General features: G+C 39.5%; 2 protein-coding genes across 5 annotated transcripts in view; one reads left to right on the forward strand and one right to left on the reverse strand.

Moving 5' to 3' along the window:
* The window catches only part of LOC145435693 (uncharacterized), a 224194-nt gene that overhangs the window by 29460 nt on the left and 167411 nt on the right, over positions 1 to 27323 (forward strand). The gene's annotated exons all lie outside the window — the stretch shown is intronic.
* Positions 114 to 27172, reverse strand: LOC145435630 (polypeptide N-acetylgalactosaminyltransferase 6-like). The gene is made up of 12 exons (XM_080312929.1): positions 25848 to 27172; positions 24420 to 24640; positions 21282 to 21448; positions 18869 to 19018; positions 18409 to 18535; positions 16768 to 16981; positions 14546 to 14722; positions 7026 to 7160; positions 1102 to 1203; positions 889 to 1017; positions 777 to 827; positions 114 to 371 (listed from the first exon to the last, which is right to left on the reverse strand). Exons 1-12 carry the CDS (start codon positions 26172 to 26174, stop codon positions 228 to 230), a joined length of 1944 nt encoding a protein of 647 aa, XP_080169055.1. The 5' UTR covers positions 26175 to 27172; the 3' UTR covers positions 114 to 227.

Here is a 27323-nt window from a genome sequence, read left to right on the forward strand (position 1 = left end):
GGCGCAACATATAATACAGAGCTACTAACATTACTCGAAATACCACATTTCCGAAGTCGCGATCATTCCACAACATTGTCAGAAAGTGCAATGAAATCGAAAATACCAAAACATCTTCAATGTATGGATAACACGCATTATATTCTTTGTAGAGGCCGAAAAGGTACATATTTGATGTGACATATTACATTATGTTATGACGTTGGTTAAACGTGCATGATCCAAAACTATGTGCCGGCGGCAGGGATTCTTTCTGACGACATGTCCCGATATCGCCACAGTTGCGATTTGGAATCATCGCACGGTAGGAGTTGAACTGTATTGGAAACCGCCTGCAAGCATTTCCCTGATGAATGTCGGATGTTTCCCGTCTGGAAGATCCAAAAATAAAGAGTCATATTCTCTTTGCATAGCAAGGTAGAAATATTTTTCATAGGGACCTTGATTCCCACTTGCATATGCTACGTGAGGTATGTAGATTGTAGGCCTACGTATGGTGCCGTATTCTTGGTAGTTCCATCAGGCATCTATATAACCGAAATTTGCGCCATTCCCCATTTATGTAACCTGTCGGGATATTGACACCTTCACCTAGTCCTTTTTAATTGGTATATTTCTTGATTCGGTAATATGTATTACTTTATAATTCTGTAAATGCTAATACATCAATCTATTAACCCCATCACTTTCATTTTCATTTTCATCCATCCCTTTAAAGCAGATAAACAATGAAAGATATATTTTGTCATCGCCTAAAATGAATATTTGCCTCTCACCTCGCCCGTTATTTTAACCCCGTTATCCAGTGTTCTCGGCTTTCGATGTTTCTTAACAATGACAATATGTAACTTACCACGCGTTTCGTAATAACCAAATTCGGCGTTTTACCTTATCAAAAAACCAACGCTGGTCCGGAGTACCATCAGAAGCACATTGCCTTAAAATTACGGCGGAGTCACGGGGTTGAAGACAATTGCGGTCGTTCCGGAATTCCCTCCGAATAGTTAGGGAAAATTTCTGAATCAACGAAATAGCCAGTTTGCGACAATTCCACCACAAAAGCTTTAACAAATTGATATGTTTATTTACACATGCGCTTACCTGTTTCTCATTAATTCCGTGGCATTCCAAGAGTATCAACGGTTGGTCTATCGCACCAGCGGTGTCCAGACAAAGTGTTGCATTTGCGTCCTCGCTGGCCCACTAGTGGAACGAAAAAAAGTATGAAATTCTAACATTAGACGTCGCATTAACTCTGCTTGTTCGTCGAAGGATTTTGCAGGACAGGAACAGCATCTCAGAAAACCTAGATTCGTATAATTACGGGCATGAGAAGCGGTGTTAGAATGACTCGAGTCAAACGCAAATCCCTCTCTTGAACTTGACTAGTCGACCGATACTCTATGGTCCATAGTGCAACCCTTAGAACAGTGGTTCTCAACCGGGATTCCGCGGACCCCTAGGGGACGCGAAGCAATTTCAGGGTGTCCGCGATACCACTAAATTTTCAAAATGATTGGTATCCTAATTTTAATTTTTAATTTTATTTTAAAACACATAAGGCAGGTTCGGACCACAACTGCTAAGACCTCATGACTTACATCATTATACTAATCGTCTGATATGAAATACAACATGAAACCCTAACCCTAACCCTAACCCTACTCTGCAAATTCGTTTTAATTGCCGAATTACCAATAACCTGCTAATACAAACATATTGCTGTTCAGAGACGTTTTGTTGGTGCTTGTGGAAAAAATAAAAATATTGACTTTGTAATGTTTGCAGAACCTTTTCGGTTTGAAGTCGTCAGTCTCATCAAGTTAGTGAACAGTGGTTTGAAATAAAAAGTTCTGAAGTATTTTCCCTCATTTATCCCAATGAAGAGATTGATACCTCGCCACGAAATCCATTTTATCCCGTGATATATTTACATAACCACTCTCCTAGAATAACTTCAAGATGAGATGCTTGAGAAAAATGACTAGGCTGGACGAGATATGTTCATTAGAAATATGTTTCGTCTTCTTTGATGCCATAAATGTTGCGATCACATCAAAAGTATCGTCGGAAGCGTTAAGCGTTAGTTAGGGTTACCATATTTTAGAATAGGGAATTGAGGACACTTATACCAATTCAGAAAAGTTAGTCGATGAAAACTGAAATCAGCCGATTTCGTTATATTTGATGAAAAAATTGATTGGTTGAATACAAAAAAGTCATTTCTTTCGTTCTAATACAGATTTACATACTTTTTCTCAACATTTGACTAAAAAAACGTCGTCGCCTGCTATCGGACCACAAATTCCTTATTTGGTGTCAATATGCCCATCCTCACTCGAATATATCTTTAATCTTAGATGTAAAAGCTGTAAAGGATGATGAATTGCCAAAAATGAGGACATTTAGGCGTCCTCGGAGGACATTTTCAAAAACTAGAAAAAGAAGGACGTATATGGTAACCCTAGCGTTAATATTGCATTAGCCTCCATATATCTTTATGGAAATAGATTTTCGGCCCCCATCGTTCATATCATATCGAAGTCGCGGATTTTCAACGCACGACCACGTACTTCAAGAAATACAGCTGGAAATTAAGATTTGAAATGATAGAAGTCTACCTAAGTTTTATATAAATAGTAAGATGTTATTTTCAATAAAGTCATTCTGTTGCTGTTTATCACAAGCCCGCAGTTCATATTTCCACAAGACAGATGACAGTTGCACCTCAATGGAGCCAAATTTGAACTAAAGCTTGAGGGTGTCCGCGAAGCCAAAAAGATTGAGAACCACTGCCTTAGAACATGGGTGGCACCATACTATGAAACCCTCCGAAAACGGCGCTGGAGGAGAAAAGGTCAAGAACCACTGGTCTAAACCGTTTCGCATGGGTGGCCTGAATTTTCGAAGACGCCACTTTCTTCAACTTTAGGCTTACCATATTTTGGAAATCAAAAAAGAGGACACTTTTTCAGAAATTTGCAACATGCAAAACCGGAGTGAAATTCTCAAAAACGGTTAATTTTTCCCACTTTGTGATCGGTTGACTAAAAAAAAAAAAAAAAAGTTCATCACTTCTGCTCAGAGCTCAAAATAACGTTTTTTACTCCACATTGCCAGGTTGATGACTAAAAAAAAAAAAAAGGTCTTCACATCTGCACAGAGCTGAAATCACCGTTTTTCACTCCGAAATACCCGCCGGAGCTTCACTTCTGTGCTAATATGCGGCATTTCACTCGCAATTTGCTATAAATATGCCTCAATTTTCAAAAAAGAGGACAAAATCTCAAAAAAGAGGACAAAAGGGCGTCCTCCGAGGACACTTTCATAAAAGTCAAAAAAGAGGACAAATCCTCTTAAAAGAGGACGTATGGTAAGCCTATTCAACTTTACCAATATATCTGACCACGTATGTGCGATATATGCGCTACCAAATCCATTCATTCAAAATTTTCGCGAATTAAAATTTTAGTGCTTCTCTTGACTAAAAAATAAATGCATAATGTTTATTCACAACATTGTATTAGCGATTTTGGTGTGCAGTAAGCCGATACCTGAACCGGCTCGCATGAATCGCATGAAACATCAGACAATTTTTGCGATGCGAGCAACTCAATGTCAAAGTCAGAACCCATTGTGTTGGCGTACGATACGAATTACTGAATTGATGCGTACTTCCCCCAATAGCACTTGCAATCACAAGTTCCGTATTAATTAAATTGTCTGCTTGATACCCAACGATACGCACCACTTATCAGTTAACTCATCCACTTTTACGCATACTCGAATGCAGAATGCATCAATGCAGTTCAAAACCCGTTATAATCCTCTAATAATGGTCTCAATGCGAGCAACTCAATGAGCCCATTATGTTGGTGTCGGCGTATCATATACGTAGGGTTGCATTTAAAACGAAAATAGACTTCAAATAAACATGTTTAAAACAAGGCTTGTTTAAAAACATGTTTTTATTGTTTTTTTAGAGTCACGACATCACGAATATTCAATTAAAAACAAAGGATAAATGTAGCTCCTTTGACGAAAAATCTCAGTACTATAGCTGTTGAACCGACTATTTTATAAGTTCTAACCATCCCATAACGTATACGTCGGCTATGTTGGGTGGTAATCGTCCGTGGGCTCATACAATATGTTTTTTGGGAGTATTTACACAAATATTGCATGATTATACAACTTAAATAAACACTAATTTGTTTTTCTAATAAGGCTTTTGAATAAAAGACTGTTTAAAACATGTTTTAAACAATCATTTGTTTTAAATGCACCCCTAATGATACGAATTACAGAATAGGCGTAGGGGTGCTTCCTCCAATACCGCTTGCAATCGTCTGTTTCGTATTAATTATTGTCTTCTAGATACACAAGCACTCATAAGTGTTGTGCACCTCATTGGAATTAGTCAAACATTGATGCAACACCAGATTCCCAGTGATACCAATCATGAATTAACTTTCTATATTGCAATAAACCTGAATTCTGCTGGACGGACTGGTACCCACCGCAAAAATATCGAAGTTCAAAGCACCGCATGAATATTTGATCGCGATATGCGCTCATATTACTCTACCCTTTTCTGAATGGAAATCCATTCTCAGGGTTGTCATGATGGTAAATTTGTTCATTTCTTGTCTGCGGATCGGTAGCGTATTTTCAAGGCTTTAGCATGATCAATGTGCACCCGGTACAGTCAGTTAGAAAGTGTTTTTTTTTTATCAGAGGTGGATGTCTTTTAATTGGTGGTGCACCACTAATAGACATAGGCCTATTATAGATCTTGTATGCTGAAAAGGTTCTAGCGGCCTGATGCCTGATATTTTATGCCTCAAACTAGGTCGATACTTGAAAGGTTCGAAAGGCTATCATTGAGAAAGTTGTACAGAAAAAGATGCCCAAAATGTGACCACACAATTTAGCTATGGAATCAATTTCAGCAGGGCAGAGGTAAGAATTGAATGATCACAGGGCAAGTTTTTGCAACTTTTTTTAACAGCTTGCGGCAGCTTCCTAAATACTCAGACGTTATGTAGTATGGCGTTTTAAGCTGTTTGGAAGATTCTTATATTGCTACTTTTCTTCATTTTTCAAGCAGCTTTTTGCAGGTTTTCGAATTTTCATGCAACCAACTTTTTACTGAAAATATCTTGCACTATATGTAGATACATCGCTTGATTTTTTTCACTGTCGTTTTAATTTGAGGTGCTTTCTGATTTGACGCCCATTCAGGCTAGACCGCTAAAAATTATATTACCACTGGGTCAATTTTTTCAGGCTATTGATTTTTTTGAAGTCGCCAACACCGAGTTTTGCTACAGTGCCCTGGATATGGGTCGATTCAATATCTCATACCTTAATAATTTCAAGGAACTTATCCACAAATGTACGTTTTAGTGCATTTTTAGTGAAAAATAAATGCAACTTTTTACTGCAACTTTTACGAAAAATAATTGCAGCTCTCCACGGATTTGACTGCAACCAAAACTTGCCCTAAGATCAGATGTTGCAAAAGACAATTTTGACCATTACATTTTTGAAATGGGCTACCAGTTCAATATAAAGATGAGTCCATAAACAACATATTTAGTAAGGCACACTCGTCAGTTGACAACCGTAGCCTACATTTCATTAGCTACGGTAAGTTTGGGATTACTCATTTATATGTTATGTTGTAATTGGTAGCATCAGTATCTCCTAATTACTGTAGTCAAGTATCTGCTACAATGGCGCGAGTACATGCTAAATGTAAGTCAGGATCTCAGAGAAGAAAGTTTGTTTAGATTCAGAAAGAAATTGACAATGCAAATTTTGGACTGCTGCACAAATATTTCAAGCCATCAATGTCAGCTCAGGAATATTCTGCACATATTGAGGATGATGCTGTTTTCCCACCAATGATATTGCCTTATTGAGTTGAATAATGTAACAGTGCTGTCAAATACGTACATGATATTTGGTTGTAGTGGACTTTTTTCTATGCTATTTGTGGCTTTTTAGGTTTAATCTAACCAGGCAATTTCTTACATATCGTGGAACTACCTCTTCACAGGTGATACCAGTACTGGTGTGTTCCTTTGGTATTTCTGGTGTTGTACCACATTGCCGCACATTTTGCTTTTATGCCAAATCATGCAACAAAATCTTCATTGTAGAAAAAAAAGATATGCCTAATCCAGCACCTGGCTGAAACCTTGACGTGGTGTGCTGGCTTATTACTAATGTCAGCCGACAGTTTTCTGGATTTATGTGGTCTATTTGGCTTGCAGTTGTCTTGGTATAGGCTACTATTATGTCATGCTACATCCCCTAATTCTTCTAAATAGGTGAGTCTCGACACGCGCTAAATGTCACTTGATTCACTTGTTTTCAAATATGACAAGTTGTTTATTGTACTTTGGCATGGCAATATAATTATTTTATATGCTGAAAGTTGGATCTTTCTAAAGGAGCACTGAACAGTCACATCATGATGTACACATGTAATACCGAAACAGTCTATACCAGGTGTACAACAATTAAAGTTTCGTTCTCCGTTAATAGCGGGGGTCTGGGGGTCGAAGCGCCCCAGAAGTTGTAATTATATAGATAAGGAGGTCATGTAAGTTTCGCCTATCCCCCCCCCCCCGCCCAACCGCAGGGCAACCACTGATCATGATCTTCAGTTAATACTAATTTGCTCATTTCAGAACATCGCAAGTCTGCGATACAATAAAAAGACAAGAAGGTATCGAAACGACAATGTCAGGAAACTTCGCACATAGTCGCATAGAATGAAGGATCGGCACCTGCATGTCGGGTGCTGGAATTCAAATTTCAAGAATTGCTTACTCGTCATCACAAAACTGTGACGTACAAGTGGGTGTAGGCTAGTCTAAAAACATAACAGCTTGAGTATTGCAATCAGGTAAAGCCAACCTTGAGTACTCCGTGAAGTAGGCTATATGTATTTCGTTATAGCGATTACATCTGGTCAAGACTAAGAGGATAATTGGAAAGTCAAGATGCCTCACCTCTCCGTAAAAAAGTTTCGCGTCATTTGCGTATCCGTAAAGTTCCGGGTGAACGTTGTCCAGGTACCAGTCGAAAGGTTTGCAATGAAGTCTTTCCCGCAGCTTGATTCGATCAGAGAAGTTTCCGGCATCGAGCTGAGAAGCAAAATGCAGAGATTAGATTGATGAAGTAATTAGCCCAATGGATTTGTTTGATTATTTTCTGGGGTCGCGGAGACGAAAACTAAATACCAATGACAATTACAAGAAAGTCAATTACCCGATGCTATGGGCAGCTAATTTCCGAAAATTTTAGTTGATTCTCTAATATAAAAAAAAAACCTTTGAAGAATGCGAACACGGTCAACAAGGTATCAGATTAGTCAAGGCGTGATTTCGAAATGCCACCTATTACAACATAAGATAGGTGTCTGGCAACTATCAAGATTGAAGCGCCTTATCGCAATCAATAAAACGGAAATTACCCCTTCCAAGAAACTACCAGTGAGCCAGTAGTGCTGTATGTTAACAGTATACATCAGGGGTCGGCAACCTGCGGCACGCTTGCCATTTATGGCAAAAGATATGATTTTTCGTGGCAGCCCCAATGATTTGACGTGTATGATATACTTTAGTCACGTTTGTTGCAACTTGCAAAACATGTAACATAAGTTTTCCAAATGAAAAAAGCTCGTAGACGACCAAAAATTACTTCGTAAATCAACATGAAACATAATCTTTTGTGGCAGATTTTATTTTTCTTGAAATAATTTTCCGCGCATTGCGCAATTTTCCGTGACCTGATTTCTCATTTTAATGTGGGAAACCCAGAAATGTATACACGGCAACCTATAATAACCGTTTGAATGCTTTAGTCTAGTTATGTGCATTGTGCATTGCAGCCTGTGGGAGCGTGACTATTTTATCATCCAGCATTTCGGCGCTGGGCATTTCACGCTAGAGGCTAGACGACACACATTTCGTGCAACATGCAACTCTGTGCGCTGCCTAAATGGCTGACGGCGATAAAACCTTAGGTATATTAACCGCCGCATTTTGGCCAGAATGTGCGATATTTGGTAAGACCACAGTCCAGGCGCTGAAATGACCGGTGCCAAATAGTCCAACGCCCGCAGCCTGAGCCCAACTAAGTACCCTTCAACCTTTTTCGTCGTGGTACACCCTTAAAACGTTTACTCGAAACTCGTACACCCCTGACCACATAACACGTTGATTCTGTGGTAAGCCCAATACAGGGGTGTTCAACCTTTTCGCTATTCATAGCCGAATTTCGATTGCAAATATAGCATACATACAACTGCATTCCGGCGGAGAATCGTCATTGCGCATCTCGACGCATATACTCACGATAAATTGTGTATTGGAAAATTGGCACCGCGGATAGCCCTTGTGGGGTTCTGTGACGTCACTGATTCCTTGAGATATGCCTTGCGTATAAAAGTTTTTAGATGTGCCGGAAGCTTACTATATCTATGCACCAAAATCGTGAGTATAAAAGCTAGGAAATGTTGTCTGGACTCCTTTTCTATACCTGGAAAAATAATTTCGTCGATACTTTTGGTTGTTTCGTATATTACTGTCAAATATTTATCAATTGTTAGCCCACGTGATCAGATTAACCGATCGGGCTGATGGAAGGATGTGCGAGATAGTGTAATGGTGATGCTTCCGGCTCGTTGATCGGTAGGTCGTGGGTTCGATTCCCGGCCGGGCCAGACCGAAAACTCGAAAACTGATATCCGCCGAGCACTCATTATCCACGGATAGAATAGAGGAGAATAAACGGGGTTGCGGACTAGGTGACTAGGTCGTGTGGCATCTTCGTCGTTTAAGCATCTCGATGGTGCAGGCGAAGACCAATACCCCCATCCCTCTCTCTCTCGCTCTCTCCCTCGCTCTTCGAATGTTTTGGGTACAAAGTTAATGATGTTTCATCTTCCGATTTGTATAAATGATTTTGTTCCATGTTGTTATTATTTGACCTCCCATCCGGATTGTAGACATAGTCGAACCATATATTGGAAAAACCTTCATTCTTAAGACGCACACGATGCGGAATTGATATTTCTTTATGATGTGCATCATTCTGTTCTGCGTATCGCATTTGTAAGGTGGGTCTCAGATTACACTATTGTATTAAAGCGAAGAATCCAACTCACCTGAATCGGGTCAAGCGTAAATAAAATTTTCAAGTTTATAATCTCTCAAAGATTGGAGCAAGGGAACCAATTCGATAATTCAAATTGCATATTGACGCTACAAACAACACACGCTAATTTATAACGTGTTGAGGACCACATAATTATTGTTTATTGGCTGCATGCAACGTCTGCAGGTTGGCCACCGCTGGCCTGTTAAAATAATGGTGAACGTATTTGTAATGCCTAATACTAATCAGGGCTCGAGATTTCCGGACCATCATGTAGCACAATCAGAGGTGGTCAAAGTAGTCAAGAAAGCTACTCAAGTACAAGTAGCGATTGGAAAATCTACTCAAGTACGAGTAGAAGTAGTACTTTCATAAGCAAGCTAAAACTTCTTGAAGTAGAAGTAGAATTGACTGACTTCAAATCTACTCAAGTAAGTAAGTAGTTGTGAAAACGATCGTAATTCGTTGACATTGATTGTCAAAAGCTGTAAATTGAGCTATGCGAAAAGTGCAGAGCTTGACTCATATTGATGCAAAGCAGGAGGTATCCAATTTTTAACAGCATAACCGTTCGTCTGCATGATGGGATTAAAATGATAGTACTGATATGGAAATGCGATACTGATCCTCTGTTTAACTAGAACAGCACGTTTCAGAAAATATCATGGTATGGCACCCTCCCCCATATTATAGTTTAGTCGAAGAGCAATAAGGAGAAGTTGTCTCGCATATGGTGTAAACACTTTGCGCGAATAGTAAACGTTAATAAAAATATGGCGGATCGTAAAAATGCCATATTGTGTAGCTTTATTTTTGGTAATTAAAGGCATTACTACATTTCCTTTTTTACGTAAACATGTATGCTCTCCAGACAAAGGAACTGATACTAATTAGAACTCGCAGTATGATACTGTTAATTGGAAGTGAAATATAAATCCTATTTCTAAAAGCGGAAAATGTATTGCATGTCTTTAGTCCAGATTAGGACACGTCATAGACTGCTAGACTACGATATGATAAGATAATGCTAGATTGCGAAACAACGGTTACAAACGTTATGATGGGTCATATATACTGTGATTAAATATTTCATATGGGCGACAATGCAGTGTGAATGAACCTGCTACCTAAATTATATTCACCGATACTTTCGTGAAATCATATTAGTCACTCTAAATCCACTGTGCGCGAAGCGCGACGAATATTCTGGGCTTTACTCAACTTTTCTGAAAATTATATGTTGATATTCCGTGAAGACAGCCCCCGAAATTCCTCAGGCTATCTTCCTGATTAGAGGATTAAACTACTTCTACTTGACAAACTGAAAATAGCGAAAAGTAAGTAAGTAGATCACAAAATATTATGAAATAGAAGTAGCAAAAATTATTTCTACTTGAGGAAGTACTAGAAGTAGAGGAAAAAGACTTGAGTACTTCAAAAAAAGTAGAAGTACTTCGTTACTGACCACCTCTGAGCACAATGGTTCTCAAACTCAACGCCGCCGAGATACCCTGCCAACTCCCCTTCAATTATGTACACTGCGTTATTCATGACCATCTCCCAGTAAGTACTAATTCAATATTTCTGAGCTCTCGCGATGGTTTACTCGAGAATTATTATAAACAGATATCGCAAGCAGAACATATGTCAACTCCATCCTGAGCTACTCCAATCCTAATCCGACTGGAAATTCAGAAAAAATGGTAATTTATGCAAGGTAGGGATTTGAAATTTTTCTTTCACAGCCAACGATTCCCTCGATTCAAGATAACTTAGTAACCATAATTACATTAATAGCTGATCTGAATAAAGTTTGTCACCATTCGCCAAACGACATATCAATCTCGCAGAAAATCGGTAAATCCAATCCAAATCCCAATCCGTTCAGAAAAAAATCTCTAATCCAAATCCAATCCAAATCCGACAAAATTTTACAAAACCTGTTTTTTTCAAAGCCTAATCCTAATCCATGCTCATCTCTGCTAAAGTGACGCATGCGTAAGTGTCCCATGCTCAACTGTCGTTTTTCATTGTGTCACATGCTCATATGTCGGACAACCGGTTAAGGTACCGTACAATTGGGGTTAGGGTATTGCATAGCATTAGGTTTTGGATCCAGATAGGGTTAGGCTACGGTTAGGGTATATTGAACTTAGTCCCAAGGGTAATAAATGCTCGTACGATACCGTAACCAGGAATCAATGATAACATGGGGAACGCTGGTTTGCGATGGTGATGTTGTGGATAAGAAAGTATACACTAGACCCCAGCTGGGCTCTCTTGACCCCCTTTGGTCATGGTGTCTAATAAATTGAGTGTGGACTATATGATATCATACTACCAAACTAGATTGTTTGACCAAAACATATCATAAAGTGCCCCGACTGATATTTAAAAGTATGCAAAATGTTTTGTTAATTTTAGTTAAAATCGATGACGACATAACGGTATTCACTATTCAGAAGGAAATGACAGGTGTGTTGAATGATTGAAATATCGATATGGCGGCAGCAAAACAACACTATCAGCAAAAAAGTAATGCGACGACTGTTCGACACTGGCAATCATAACTATGCGACTTATTTCTAATTATATTGAAAAAATAATTTGCATTCCTCGATGATATGCCACCAGCCAAAACTATAATACATGACCAATTTTCAGGGTTGTAATGACTCGAGTCACGACTATCTGGTGACTCGACTTTACTCGAATCATTTTCTCAAAATTCGGAAATGACTCGACTCGACTTGAGTCAATCTGTGTATTGACTCGACTTGGACTCGAGTCATTGCCCATGACTCGGACCAAGTCATATGACTTGAGACTTAGATTGTCAGGGCCGACATTACATTCGAATTTCGAAGAATAGTAAAGTAACCACAGTATTTGGATTTCATGTATTTATACTGGTACTTGAAAATGCGACCAGAAACTGCTAAAAGTTAGAAACATTATAAATGTGAACCATTCGATATCACAGAACAGAGTCACAAAAAAACGGATTTAACAAGACTACCGCTCTTAATGCCGATGAAAAGAGTCTGGTTTTATTAAAGTAGAACAAAAAACTACGTCGAGGACCATCATCGACTGGCCTGGGTTCTAGATCCCGGATTTAGAGGTCTTGGCTTGAACATGACTGGCAAAAGGCTTGTTCGGGATCTGGTCAAAAAATAATTTCAAAAACATACCCAAACTTCAATGACGAGTCTGCTAGTAACCTCATCAAATACTGGTTCGACTATATGATCGTAAAGAGGGTGTGACTACGTTTACCTGGGTGCACCTAACATTACGTGTCTCTGATGTTACCCTGATATTTTTTTAGGAATTTTTGATGCAGAGTCCAGTATCTGGGTGCCGTATCTAACATCACAGCCGGCCATATTCTGGATGGATATAGCTGTTGTTTCTCCAGAACTTCCGAAACTCGACAGGACTGTTCATTCATGCGTTTTACATGCATCGTCCTGTGAGAGACTTTGTTCATATGCGGCAATAACTACGGCCAAGAGGCGTAATCGCGTAACACACACAATCTAGAGGTGACGCTGCGAGTAAAAGATCACTTCATGGATATTGACTGACTCTGGTACTGGCAAATCAGATACGGCGATGAGAAAGATCAACGCTGTGCTTTCAGAGACCTCTCCAAACATCAACAGCTATGCTCGCGATGAAGAAGCTACTGTTACGATTGCTTTTGATTTACCGCAACAAGTCGGCTTGGCATTCGAATAGATACCAGACGATTCTAGCCACAAACATCTCCTTTCGGAGTAGATCATTTTCCAGTATGCGGATGAAGATACAGAGCCTCGAATTATTCAGTTGATGAGATTTAGGCCAGCACCTTGATTGGTATGATTTTCAATCGTCCTACGTTCATTGTTGTGGTTGTTTCAGTTGTTGGTATTAGTAATAAAAAAAGTAATAGAAACCAGCAATTTTATTATTGGATCGATATAATCGATTCGAATCAGAGGCAAATTGTTTTTTTTAACGGTACCCTATTTCGCGACGAATACTGTGAGAATCATTGGCGTAACCGATTGCAGCTGCAGATAAGTGGCTGGTGCTTGCTTTCAACACTAGAGAAATACAAATTTTGGCACGCCAGTTGGTAATATTGGACGTTTTTTGAGATTTTGGCGCACTACACACCAAAAGTTGCCAAGACCTGGCATACAAATACATAGGCCTACAATACAAACACACACGCTCGGCACGGCCGAATATCGTTGTTATCGTTATCTGTAATTCGCGTGAAGAAGGATTTCACGCAGCATTGCTTTATTAATTCCATTGTATAAGGATAGGAATATTTTCAAGAGCAATACGCTGCTTGGTTTACGAGTGCTATTCATTAAAGCCGGCAGCAGGTGCATGTCATTATTTCAACGTTGAAAATATGTCGCTAGGTGATCGCTAGGTATTCGTCTGGATTCTCAACAATGTTGGAAATAAAGAACAAAGGCAGGGATCAATTATCAGTAGAGCCAGATCTAAGGTGTGCTCTGGTAACAACAGCACCGCACCACGCATAGACATTAGACAAGCTGATCGCCAAGATGTGACACCACCCATCTGCTTGAATTGTATAAATGAGTATTTGTTGCCACCGAGTGGTAGCATAATTTCGATTACTGTGCATATAGTCGTCTGCTACCCACATATAGGACGCAAGTAGGTTTGGGCGACGGTACTGACCATCATCAAATTTAGAGGTGGGGTAGTGGAGCATTTGCAAATCGAAATATGGGGTCGCGACCATAAAAAGGTTCCGAACCTGCAGTCTAGATAATGTCATGTAATGTAATATTGTAAACTTTAGACTAGACAAGAATCGCTTACATGACAGAGGTGCTTTAAGTAGTCAGCGTGGTCGCTCATGTATCACTAGAAGTAAAGTCGCAAATTTCTGCTGAACTATAAGCAGAAGTAGCCATTACCAGGACATGATAAATGTACTTTAAAGAGAAACAGAAAAAAAGTCTGAAAAGAACTTAGGTAAGAAGTTAGTCAGAAATTAGATTTGGTGAAGGGCCGCATACTGTTGGCAGTTAATTGGGAGTGGATACTTTCAAAATTGGGAGATTCGTCGTCGAGACTAACGCATCACTTTCTAGATTTCACAATGAAAACTGTAAAAATCAAATAGTTTTGCCTGAAACCTGCTCAAGTCGAAGTTGAAGTAGTCTAAAGCATAATTATTTAAGTAAGAATCTACTTGGATACTCCGAAAAAGTAGAAGTACTTCGTTACTGACCACTTCCGCCTGTATATCTGACTGGCACCGCCAGACATCACTATATGTAGCCTAAGAATCGTAATTATGAGGCGGACATAAAGCCGCCGAGGTAAGCACCTTACGCGCGCTTGGCACTTTATCATAAAATACTTTCTTGTAGTCATCCATCCAGACTTCCGCTACCCGAACGCTGTTGCGGTTCCAGTTATTCATTCGATATTGAAAGCCGTGTCGGTGCATGTGACCGACGTGAGAACAGGGATGAATCTCCATCGACCCATTGCACAGCCATATCTGCAAATAGGTACATTGAAACAGCGATAGTCCGTGAATGACGAATGCTGCACATTTTTGTACATAGAATTACACAATTTGAACATTTATCGGAGAGATGAGAGGAGAGATTAGACGCCAGTCAAGTCTCGTCTTTGATAGCGTAAATAGTTATAAACAGCTCAGAACTCATAATTGAATGCTATTGGGTCACTGATTCCGAAAATTCAAATATTAATAATGTCAGGCCACTAGCACCGCGAAAAGCTCAAAGGATAGTGAAATTAGGCGTTGCTACCTACAATGACAGGACAATGAAAGAATACAAGGTGAGGTACACATTAATAATGGCGGACCGATGTATCGGTTTGCAGATAATATCGATTCGATATCACACTTCAATACAATATCGGTATCGGCCATTAGAGTAAAAACATTGGCAATTTTGTGACGTCACAACATGGTAGTAAGGAGTCGAAACTATAATAATCTGCGGCTTTCACACTGGGAATATTGATGGATTTATTATAGCTAACAGATGTCCAGATGCAGCCTTTCTAGCAGGGCTTTTGAGCTGGCACAAATTTTCATCTGCTCCAGCTCGGGCGAGAGCTATCGTCCGTCCCCACCCGGTGGGTCCAATGACACACGACCCGGGGACCTATGACACATATACCCTAAAAAACTCAAATGTGACTACTTTCCTTGCTCAGTATTATAATCTAAGCTACAGCAAGCCAAAGAAGAATGTTAGGTCGCAACTGTCAAAAAATAGAATAAATATTAACTCAAATGTTGTCATAAAATCACGTTTCGATTTAGGCTCGGACTTATAAATTTGAGGGTACATACATATTGTCCGAAAATCGACAGTGTGACTTCCAAATACCTCGTTATAGCGATAAAACATCATATGCAAATATTACATAAAGATTTTCTGTACGTAGACATGTTTCATTTGTTTCATGATTAGTATGCTTGATTATTTTGCTTGATTTGGCTATTGTATCATCGGTCCCCACCCTACGAATTTTATACATGAATCGAAAAAAATTCCACTCGAGGAAAGTACTGAAAAAATAATAGGTGCCATTATATAGCCTGATACAAGTCCTACACTTCACACAAAAAATGATTGCTGGTTTGTTCGTGTTGAAGGTTACAAAGAAAAATGTATATGTCGATCTAAATCTAGTTTACACCCCCTAAAACAAAAATCATCGGTGAGAGACCCCATTGCTCGCGCACGTCGAATTTTTCTGTATGTGAGGAAAGATTTTGCCAGCATGCAATTGTAAACAAGTTCACGGAGTGTTATCATGGAATTATCATAGAGAATTTTCAAAGTATTTTCGGTCCCAGTGATCCATCGGTACCACATCTCCCCTAATTGCAACTGCTTCTTATACAGAGGCTCGCCAATCGTAGGTAGGACATTACTCACAACACTCTTCGAAAATACCATCTAAGAAGCTTTAGCGTATTACTGTGGTATGCGTAGGCCTACCATATTTTGAGAAGCACTGTCTAATAACTAGTTAGACAATTTGCTCAGCTTACATAGGCACCAGTCCCATTTTGTGAAATACATAATGATCAATATTTCTCGAACCGCTCTATTCGCCATCAGTGTTGTGCGGAGGACAAAATTCCGGATATGACGAACAACCACGTCCCAGAATATAGTAATTCATGGCATATCTCGCATACCCAGGTTTAGCGGGTTATGTATGAACAATTTGAACATACTTAGCTTTAAACAAAAAGTTGGCGCTACTTCTCAAACAACCGGCTTCAGCTCCGGCTCCACCAGAATTTTATTTGGAACTCCGGCTCCGTTGAAAATACACGGCTCCGGTTCCGGCGCCTTGCCTACTAGTTTATTTCATGTTCAAGTATATATATAGTATATAATATACATTATATACCAATAACGGTAAAGCTATTCATATTACAGCAGTGAAGTTTTGTAGATTTTGACTATCGGGGTTATCGGTGAAGGTGCTGGCGACCTCGGTGTTTTTCTAATGGCACGGAATGTCAGACATCCGAAGCTAAAAACTCACCCGAAATGACATTTCCACATTTTCCGCTCCATAATCCTCCATTCCTTCGTCGAAAGTGCCGAGCGAATGAAAATATGAGGTTTTAATGGAAAACATACCTCCCACCATAAGGGGCGTAGGAATCGGATTGTCATTTGACGTTTGGGCGCTACGTGGGCGTTGACTTCCCCAAAAAGAAGTCAGGTCCCATCGGAGTGTGTAGATCGGTATGTCCCTTAGTATATTAAATAAAATAAACAGCATGATTGATGGATATAGTTAGGGCTAACCGCAATATAATTCAAGTATTAGGAGTTTTATTTTCACCGAGAAAAATAGTTTTGATGTTTTATCGTGACGTGGGAGCCGCAAAACCTCCATTGGTCGAATCACAGCATCCACAAATACATGTAGCACAAAGCTATGAGCACGTTAGCGGAATGATATTTCTGAGAAGCCGTTACGAGCCTGCAGCATTGCCACGAAGCTCAATCAAGTGGGTATGGTCGAAAACATCAAATTATCTTTACGCAACATCCGTTTCGCGTATTTTGCCACACTTGCAACCAAGTCACGATGCACCGAGTCACAAGTCAATTATACTTTTATAGTTGTGAATCGAGTCATTTCGAGTCATTTTTCGATCACCGCCGAGTCAAGTCCGTGTTCAAGTCAGGATTCATGGGTCTGGGTCCTAGTCACAGTATTGAAGTTCGAGTCCGAGTCAAAGTCATTTTGTTCGCCGTTCAATATCGAGTTCAATTCCTGTTAAATTCTCATTTCACAACTCTGTTTCGGTGATATCGAATGCCGTGCATTAATTATACAGCAATTTCCTCACATTACACAGTTTCTGGACCTATGTTACAAATACCGGTACTGATAGACGGAATACCTATGTGGTAGTTTATTGTAGGCTACTTCGAAGTTACAACGATATGCCTGTTTTGGCCGTTCGAATTTCTAGTCATGTGCGATGACTCGAGTACAAGTCGAGTCAATACGCAAATTGCTTCAAGTCGAGTTGAGTCACCGAATATCTCGACTCGAGTCATTACTATCCCAGGTTACAGTGACCTGACCTGACCAGACTTTAAATCAGTACGAGAGCAGCTTTATATTAGAACCAGTTTGGAGTCTCGCATCGAACCTTAGACTCATATTTGGGTCGCGACCCATACTTTAAGATCCCATGTTTTACGAGGATCACGGGAAGAGAACTGAATGCTGATTTCCAACAACAATCATGTCATAACCGGGTATAATATTTGCTTCTACACAATACAATAACTTCACACCGGTAATTTATCCGCTATAAGTCTTTTGACTGACTCTCATCTGTAGCGAATGTCAGTGATGTTGAGAATCGAAGTCGAAATGTAGGAAATAGTTGGTCACTTGAGGTAACGGAAATCAACAACTAGTAAACAGTGTGATAAGATTACAGAGAACGTTGAAGTCAGTACCACACGATCACAACATAGCATACGGTGGCAAGTGCATATTTGATTATTGATATATTCACATGATTTCGAATTCGATTCTTCGCATTACTGACCTTGGCTACTGTTGAGAGTCAGTCGAAAAGCTTTTAGCGAATAAATTACGATATGAAGTAACTGTTTTGTCTTATTCTGTAGCTTCTGCTGAGCTTTATCTCACTTAGTTTTTCTGAAGCCAAAACTGAACGTATCCGGAGGCATGTCTTCCACGACAGGGTTTACAACTACTGTCGGATCTTCAGCGATTCGCTCCAAAAGAGGTTCGAGCCATCCTTTGGTGCATTCACCTGCATGGTTAGATCGAACAACTTCATCAGAACAATGCCAAAAAATACACCCAGAATGAATGTCCTACAATGTAACGGAAAAATACTGACAGGAATGATTATATCGAAGGGAATTAATTTCGAAGTAGGCGGCTGCGGGTTAATGCATATATAGTCGCCGATTCAGCGCCAGTCCTTGGTATATGGACGGTCATTGGACATATGGTAGTGAAAAACATCTCTACATCACCACGAACACCGTGCTGGATCAGGAACAGCCTATCCAATGTAAAATCACTTTATTGAAAAGTAGATCGATGAGCTTGTTGAAACAAAATCTGAATAGTCACTCACAGTGGGCGTCTAAGAAGGTGATGACTTCAGCGGTGACCTTTGTGACTCCGGCCATGCGTGCAGGAACTATCCCTTTCTTTTCCTTCAACCGAACCAACTTGACGATTTTCAAACTCGGTAGGAAATCATCCAGCTTACCCTTGAGATGTTCTATGAGAAATGAGTAATGCAGTGATTATTTTTTCTGCGCAAGTCGATGGATTATTATTATCAATACTGTGAAAAATCTATAAGATTCAGACAGAATGCGAGTTGGTGATACGGAATTAGTAACAACGCCTTGTCTTATTGTGCTCTTCTCTGCATCAACACATCAGATTTGATCATTGACACGAGAATACAAAATTATTGTTCATGTACAGCAGTGGTTCTCAACCGGGAGGGGGGCGTAAGTCTCTCAGGGGCGCGAGAAATTGACAAAATCTGTATAAATAGTGACGAAACATGCTTTCCACAGCCATTGTAAGACGATTGTTGAACATGAAACTTCTTTCCTATTCAACAAAGCTTGCCAAATTCAAACTCCAGCAGTCGCGCTCAACGGTACATACGCCGATTTCAACTTCATTTGAACAGATTTTGATATTCTTTTAAGATTTAGAGCAATTCCCACGTGTAAGTCATTCATTTCTTCATAGCTTTGGTAGTAGCCCAAAGCTCGGTGCGCTGGGTAGCTGATGTTAATAGCTGGCGAACTGCAATGCCTAAACAGGGACGGGCAACTTACGTGCGGCCCGCGGACGGTTTCCCGCCTTACATCATAATGTGACCCATTGCCTCAGTCTACCGAAATTCCCCATACTTTATCAAACCTCAAATTTTAGTGACTGTTTGTTATTATATACGGGGGTAGAGCTTACGCACAAGTTCGTCGGGGCGTGAAGACTTGCATTGTTGGCATTTGCCATATATTATTCCTAATGAATTGATATCTTGGTAAATTTGGAATACCGGACTTATAGAACGCCTTTTAATTCTAATTAGGTATTGCACCGTGTGTTTTGATCCAGAGAGAAGCAGACATGGTGGCGCCTGTATGACAATGATGTTCTCAAATCCACATTGTGTTAGTCATTATCGGCGAGAAGTGGCTTTGAAGTGACATTGCTGCTGCTGAAATACATTCAATAAATACGATTTATTCCTTGTATTTGTGGATAAATAGGCGAATAAGATATCGATTTAGCAATCCAGCCCGCCGACTGGAGAAGTTGCCCGTCCGTGGCCAAAGACAATATAGGTTGCATGGTTTCGCCCTCAATTAGGCAACTCTAAATCAACACAATTTAATTCAATCGCAAAACTGATAAAATTTAGCATGACAGTACAGAACGACGCGGTGCTCTCTGTAGTCACTACCAGCATTAGGATTATTCTCAGTGCAACCTACCTTGAAATGAGTTGATGTCATGTTCAATGTTTTTTTTTGTTATTTTCAAACAGAGTTTTGGGGAAATATATATGTCAGAAATGTAAAAGACTCACCAACTGGAATGATGATTCAAACTTTTGCGCAAGATATACCATATGTATACTATGTTACTACACTACTTAACTATTTGCTCTTTTTGACATGACGATAAGTGCAAGGGAGTCAGGTGGTGCAATTTTTTTGACCATCGCCAAGGGGGCGCATTTCAAAAAAGGTTGAGAACCGCTGATGTATGGGGTCGTTCAAAAATAACTTTTTGTGATCCGGATTTCGACCATTCACTGATTAAATTGTAGGTTTACGCTTAGATACGCTGCACATCAATATTGGTTCAATTCTAGCTAGTATAAACCGCTGCAGAGCCAATTTGAATTTGTAATTAAATTACGAAAAATTGAAAACATGTTTTTTAATTTTTCTCTCGACGCCCTGAAATTGTTGAGTTGTCTTTAAAAACGACGAAAAACAAATTTGACTTAATTCCAACCAGTAAAAGCTGAGGTATTTGAGTTTTTCATTTATATTTCTTGAATTATTCAGCGGTAATGCTATTTTTGAAATTCCAGAACTTTCAACTGCAATGACTCCGCTTGTAAGGGTTGGAACTGAGTCAAATTTGTTTCGCATCGTTTTTGAAGACAACTCGACAATTTCATAAGGTTGACAGAAAATACTCACCATTTTTATTAATCTTTCATAATAACCCCGGCTTGTACTGGTTAGAATTGAACCAAATTTGATGTGCTGAGTTATTAAGGGTAACCTGACAATTTAATCAGTGAATGGCTGGAATCCGGATATAAAAGTCATTTTTGAACAGCCCTAAGCACACAAATCGCAAATCTTGACTAGGTCAGACGTGCGATGAGCGAGACGAGAAGCAAACGAATGACGTGACGATCTTATTCTAGATTTCAAGTGCCACCACAACGCTATGTTAAAATATCGTTTAAGAGCCTATTATTTCACGATGAAACATACCCAACGTGCTTGCGTCGTCAACAAGGATAATTTCTTTCAGAAGGATCTTGGGTGTCGTCTCCAGAATGCTGAATATCGTCCTCATCAGAGTGCACCAGGCCTCATTGTAAAAAGTGACGATGATCGAAGTTTGCGGCAATGGTCTTTTCCAACGTCTCACCTTACATCTTCAATGATACGGAATATGGATCCGTCTCAGATAATACTGTAAACCAGTGACTCTCGACCGGGGTACCGATTAGACTGATCATGGGCATCGAGAGAAGATGAGGTAGACGTGGATTGCCGTCGACAATAATATTGAAATTCCGAGTCGCATTTGTGAAGCTGATGACCAGGGCAAGTTTTACAAACTTTTGCAAATTTTTTTACAGCTACCTGCAGCTTCCTAAATACTCAGAAGTTATGCAGTATGGTATTTTTCATGAAACATTTTGCAAATTTTTGCGATTTTTTACGCAACATTTTGAAGTATTTTTCGGGTTTCCATGCAACTAGCTTTTTACTGAAAATATTTGGCACTATATTAGGGTTACCATATTTTTGTCGAGCAAATTCCGGACACTCTTTAGCGCCCACTAGCGGATTTCGAAATGAGCTAAGACACATTGTCTGTCAATATGACGTCACACTAGCAAATATTTGCAAATCGAGAGAGATGGTCACTATCCGGATCAGTAGCCGCTATAATGTTTGGTCGGTGCATTTATGTGCTTGTATGTTGTAACCAGGACGGAAATAACATTTTTAAAGCCCCCTCCCGTCCAAGTAAACACTGATCTTGAGCCAACCATAGGGTAATCTATGCAACTGCTGGGGGCTTACTATATACATCTGGTTTCCATATTCATCTGGTCGTTAACTTTTGTGAATGAAATCTGTCCATAATATTGCTTTTTCCATACATTACTATAAAATGTGATCCTCTCTCCACCCGCATGATCATAGATAGGGGTAAAGCTGGTACGGATTATGACTTCGAAAATGCAGGGAACGTAATTATACATCGTAAAATCATGTCATGTCACACGGATATGCCTATTTATGAGCCTAAATGCCATTCCGCACCACCAGGTTGCACATCCGATGGTTTCCAAACTTTTATAGTCGCGACTCCATTTCCAATTTTAAAATGTTCTGTGGGCCAGCTTAAAGTTTTATAAGCTGATTACTACGGTCAGCACCTTTTCCCAGACTTACTCACTCTTCGCGAATGAAGGCACACGACCCCCAGGTTCAGAGCCACTATCTTTGAATAAAGCATCTAAATGGCCTTAACCGAATCTAGGAATATAACGTTCTCCTATAGTTGCGATTACAATTAAACTAATTATTTTAGGAAACGATGGAGATTTATATTTATTTTTGATTGCATGTATTGCGAGAGCGGTGGCACACATATTCAAACCAATGAATGGGACACTAAATCGCGAACAACGCGAAGAAAAATTTCAAGTGGCATAAATCTGCCCAAAATAATATATATCGTTTATGTTAATTTACGAAATAAAATTGATCATATTTCAAGCCTTCTAAATTCCGAACATTTGTGCATATTTTAGAATTTTCTCCCGGACGCAGTTTAAACGGTGAAATTCCGGACATGTCCGGGAAATTCCGGACGTATGGCAACCCTATGATATATTCAATCAAGACTGATTTTCTCAGCATTCTATGTTATAATAGCTTCCATATGAGTGCCGTACACAAAAAAGCTAAATTGTAACTTGAATGATATGTTAGATCAACTTCTACAAGATAGCTCATGTACAGACCTACACAACATTCTATCAATTTTACGATTGAATGAGCCAGAAAAGCTTGTTATTTATCATGCGCAAACTTGAAAAGCTGGAAATTGAATTTAAAATCTTGAAATTGTGATGTAGGCTACTCGGATATATGCCAAAATCACTTGATGCAAATTTCTGTCATATCTAAAAACTGAAATAAACCATTAATTTGTTTAAGGGCTACTGACATGGAGTTGGCCTATTACTGAAAATGAATAGAGTACGGTACTTTGAAACAAAGGATGCACTTCTTATCGATGCAAACATTTGATCATCTACCCCTCTTTACGATACAATATTTCACATGGATGCATGGATATCCATGGTTATTCGCAATATGATAACTGAAAATCGCGTAAATGTAGGACCCATCCTTAATCAAATCAAAGTCAGCATTTTTACCGGGTGCAGAAATTTAATGATCGACAACCTTTTACGGTATCATATTTTACATGGGTACAGATATTCTCACGGTTATTCGCAAAATGATAACCATAAATTGCGGTAATGTAGGAGGGCCCCCTCAGTAAAATTAAAGTCAGCTTTTCTAACGGCTGCAGAAATTTAATGATCGATCACTGTTTACGGTACCATATTCTACATGGGTGCATGGATTTTCACGAATATTCAAAAAATGATAACTAAGAAATGAGAATTGATGATTAAGCACTTTTTACGGTACCATACCATATTCTTTATGGATACAAGAATTTCCACGGTTATTAAAAAATGGTAATAGTTGACAAAAAGTGCGTAAACCGAGTGGGGGTCGAAAGTGCGTAAATCAACCAGGGTAGCCTTGGGCGACTGCCCACATCGCCCCCTCCAAAAGTCACCACTGTGTAGATAGGTATACATCACATAAATTTGATCAACTTGTCAAGGCTTCGTATTCGATCCTCTATATTGGCTGATAATAACTGATATTGTATACAGTTACTCACGTATTTTATTAGCAGTTCTTCGTGTGTATGAGCGATACAACACCGTGTTGCATGTATATTTAACTTTGTATTATATTTGTGTTATTTCATTCCAGATAAATGGCCAATTATTCGGTCCTTCACACAGTCAGCAAAATGTAATGACTTTGCATCATCACTCATACCTCGAAAATTCAATTGACTTGAATCGTGACTTGATATGATTTGATTTGACTCGACTTGACTCGAAACACCTCCGAAAAGTGTGTGACTTGACTTGACTCGAGTCAACTTTGAAAATCAATTGAATTGACTTGATTTGACTCGACTCAAAATGTGTGATGACTCGAGATGACTCGTGACTCGAACGTAGTGACTTGATCCCAACACTGCTGTAGACTGACATAGAAATCTCGACTTACTCATCCGGCCTGCCGTCGGTGAGGGTTCTGTGCAAAGATATTTTCGAGCAGACGAATTCATTGAATCTGTACGTGTCGTATCCCTGCTTTATACGAAGTGCATCTTCCTGGCTTGGGTTAGGTACTGTGTAGCCCGCCCCGTTCTTCCCCGGATAATCGAAATCAAATATTGGCCTTTTAATCCACGGGAGTAACTCTTCTTCGGTGTAGAAGTCTTGATTCTAATATAAAGTGACATGCGCTGGAAGTGATAGGTTTTACGTAATTTTGGATTAATGCGGCGTATTTCCTGTCACGTGGAATATACAGTCATAATTCCCATTCAAGTTTGGGCAGCGCGTATAGCTCGCGTATTGTATAGGAGCTAAGTCAAACCTGAATTGAGTATCATTTTTTTTATTCGAGTCTAGTATGGTCACGGGCGATATTTTCTAGTGCCGAATTTTGCTACTACGAGAAATTGATCAACGATAGTCATAGTTTTGGATCTCTTTACCGTCGTGGAAGCGTTGAAATCCCGCGATAGTCCATTAAAGCATGTAGCACGAACGTGCAATTGTTCATGGGGAATGGACACGATCAAAGTGTAAAGCATAGGGATCGAACTGCAGTATTGTCTCATTAGAGAGACATCCAGATATGTCACAGTTGTGTATTCGAGATGAAAATAATTTTTGAATGAGTTCAACCAGCATTGTTTCCTTTTTGGTGTCAAACACATGTGTGTCGTATATTTGTTTCGTCATGAATGGCATTCAAATAGGAATAAAATTATGCAGTACTCGATTTCGACCACCTCACAAAAAAAGAGAAAATCGACCATACTGATACTGTTATTTGGAACCCCATACCAACATGCATTCGGAACCTTCCCTAACCCTAATTAAATAAAGGAATTAATCCACCTCCTTCTCGGCTTTTGTTCGCCCCTTATGGGCCTTATTCCACCCCAAATTTGCAGTTTCTGTAAAATTAAATTATTTATCCCAGTCAACCACAGCCAAATTTCAGAATAACATATGTATTTGTTGAATGCCGCTTGTGATCGGATCAGTTGACCCTATCCAGAGTCATATCGACCACACCTTTCTTTGTTTTCATTTTCATGCCCCAACGGGATTTTATTTTCGGTTGGACGAACCAATAAATCTTTCGTTATCTCTCCCTCTCTCTCTTAGTATTTGCGAAGCCCTAATTTCGTGTCACAACGAATGACTCTGCCCTGCTTGAAGACTGCACTATGCGGACTGAATGGAAAACCAGTAACCCTCCTTATCGAGATAATTTGGTGTCATTTATGCTTAGCTCCAAAGAAAACATCCTCCAGCCGTATCCGTAGGGATTATTTTCCTCAGTTAAACATGCTATTTGGGCGCTCTGGTTACATTAGTAGATACTAAACTATACCTATCGTTACTCGTATCTTACGGAATTCTCCTCGGCGGTTACGACATTCTTTTGGGTATTCCATTCCCATCTTCTATTCATTTCTTCAACATCGTTACTGTTTTGTAAAGCTTCGGCGACATCTTTATTGTTTATGAACGACGTTGTGTTGTGTTTCGCTTGGTCCGACATGACAGTGCTCATCAGGCGAGGTTCAGCGACATCTTCATTGTTTACGAACGATGTTGTGTCCCCTTTCGCATGGTCCACAATAACAGGGGCCATCAGGTCAGCATTCAACACAGATACAGCTATATAGGCGATCCATGTCAATGTCAGTATAACAAGCACCCTCAAAATCTTTCTCATGATATAGTAGGCCTATCTGTAGCCACATTAGATAAATGCATCGATGTAGTAAAGCACTACGACCACAATTAGAATGGTACATTGGAACCGCCAATGCTTATGAAGAGTACATACATACTCTTCGTGGGTTCGAAGTATCGGTGTGATTGTCATGAGTTCGCGAATACTAATATCGACGCGTGTTCTGACTAAGCCTGGAACGATACACTCGCACGATTCTTGGTCTGTTTACGCTGCAAATTTTGTCTGCGTCCCTAAAATGAATGTTTTGACTCCGGGTGAAAGTTGCCATCCCAAGTGACAAGCTGATTCTCTCTTCTACAGCGTAGACTGGGGATTTTCTCAAACTTTCATACCTGCATGCCTTTTTTATAACTTTACCGACATAATTTTGAGAACCATTTTAGTGCCAATAAAATATTAGACTCCAGAGAAGAATATGCTAGAACGGGCTAACATGGGAACATTGAATCAATAAATGAACTCTGGGTACAATGTTAACTAAACGGATGAGTGGTTCACTGGATCTAATTAATGCATCTTAGAAAGACATAGATAAAAAGAAGGAGGAAAAGAAGACAAAATAGGGATATTTAACGGCGCACGAAATGATTCATATTAGTCGTTGAGTTAAAAAAAGGTAAGGGGTCGGACAAGGGGTGATACCTGCATAAATGTAATCGATGGCGATAACCATTGCTTCTGAATCGCGTGAATACGATTACGGCAAAATCTGGAAGTAGTCGATTACGATTCGATTTGAAAAGTAATCATTGGTACAGCACGATTACATTTTTTCTGCTTATATGAACTGAAGCCTTGAACACATATTCGTGGACGACATAACGATTGCGATGAAACTGCCTCATGAGAGAACAAAATTTTCTGGAAAATGTGACGTCATTTGCTTATTACATCACGATCACGATATATCGATTGTCCAATTTTATGTATGATACGGTCACCATACGTCCTCTTTTAAGAGGATTTGTCATCTTTTTTCAATTTTTTGAAAGTGTCCTTGAAGGACGCCCAAATGTCCTCGTTTTTAAGATTTTGTCTTCTTTTTTGAGAATATTGATTAAATATAGGACAAAATTCGACTGAAATACAGGAAATCAGCATTGAAAAAACACCCCGGTGGCTATT

Source organism: Botryllus schlosseri, chromosome 1, assembly GCF_051294905.1.
Source record: "Botryllus schlosseri isolate E-star chromosome 1, Bs_hap1, whole genome shotgun sequence".
In the NCBI taxonomy this organism is placed as follows: domain Eukaryota; kingdom Metazoa; phylum Chordata; class Ascidiacea; order Stolidobranchia; family Styelidae; genus Botryllus; species Botryllus schlosseri.

Excerpts from the sequence above, each read along its gene's own strand:
- LOC145435630 (XM_080312929.1), bottom strand. The coding sequence starts at position 26,174 with ATGAGAAAGATTTTGAGGGTGCTTGTTATACTGACATTGACATGGATC. Across the intron at positions 16,982-18,408 it reads TTTGGCTTCAGAAAAACTAA|GGACATACCGATCTACACAC; the intron begins GTGAGATAAAGC and ends TAATATACTAAG. Across the intron at positions 1,204-7,025 it reads CGAAACTTTTTTACGGAGAG|TGGGCCAGCGAGGACGCAAA; the intron begins GTGAGGCATCTT and ends TCGTTCCACTAG.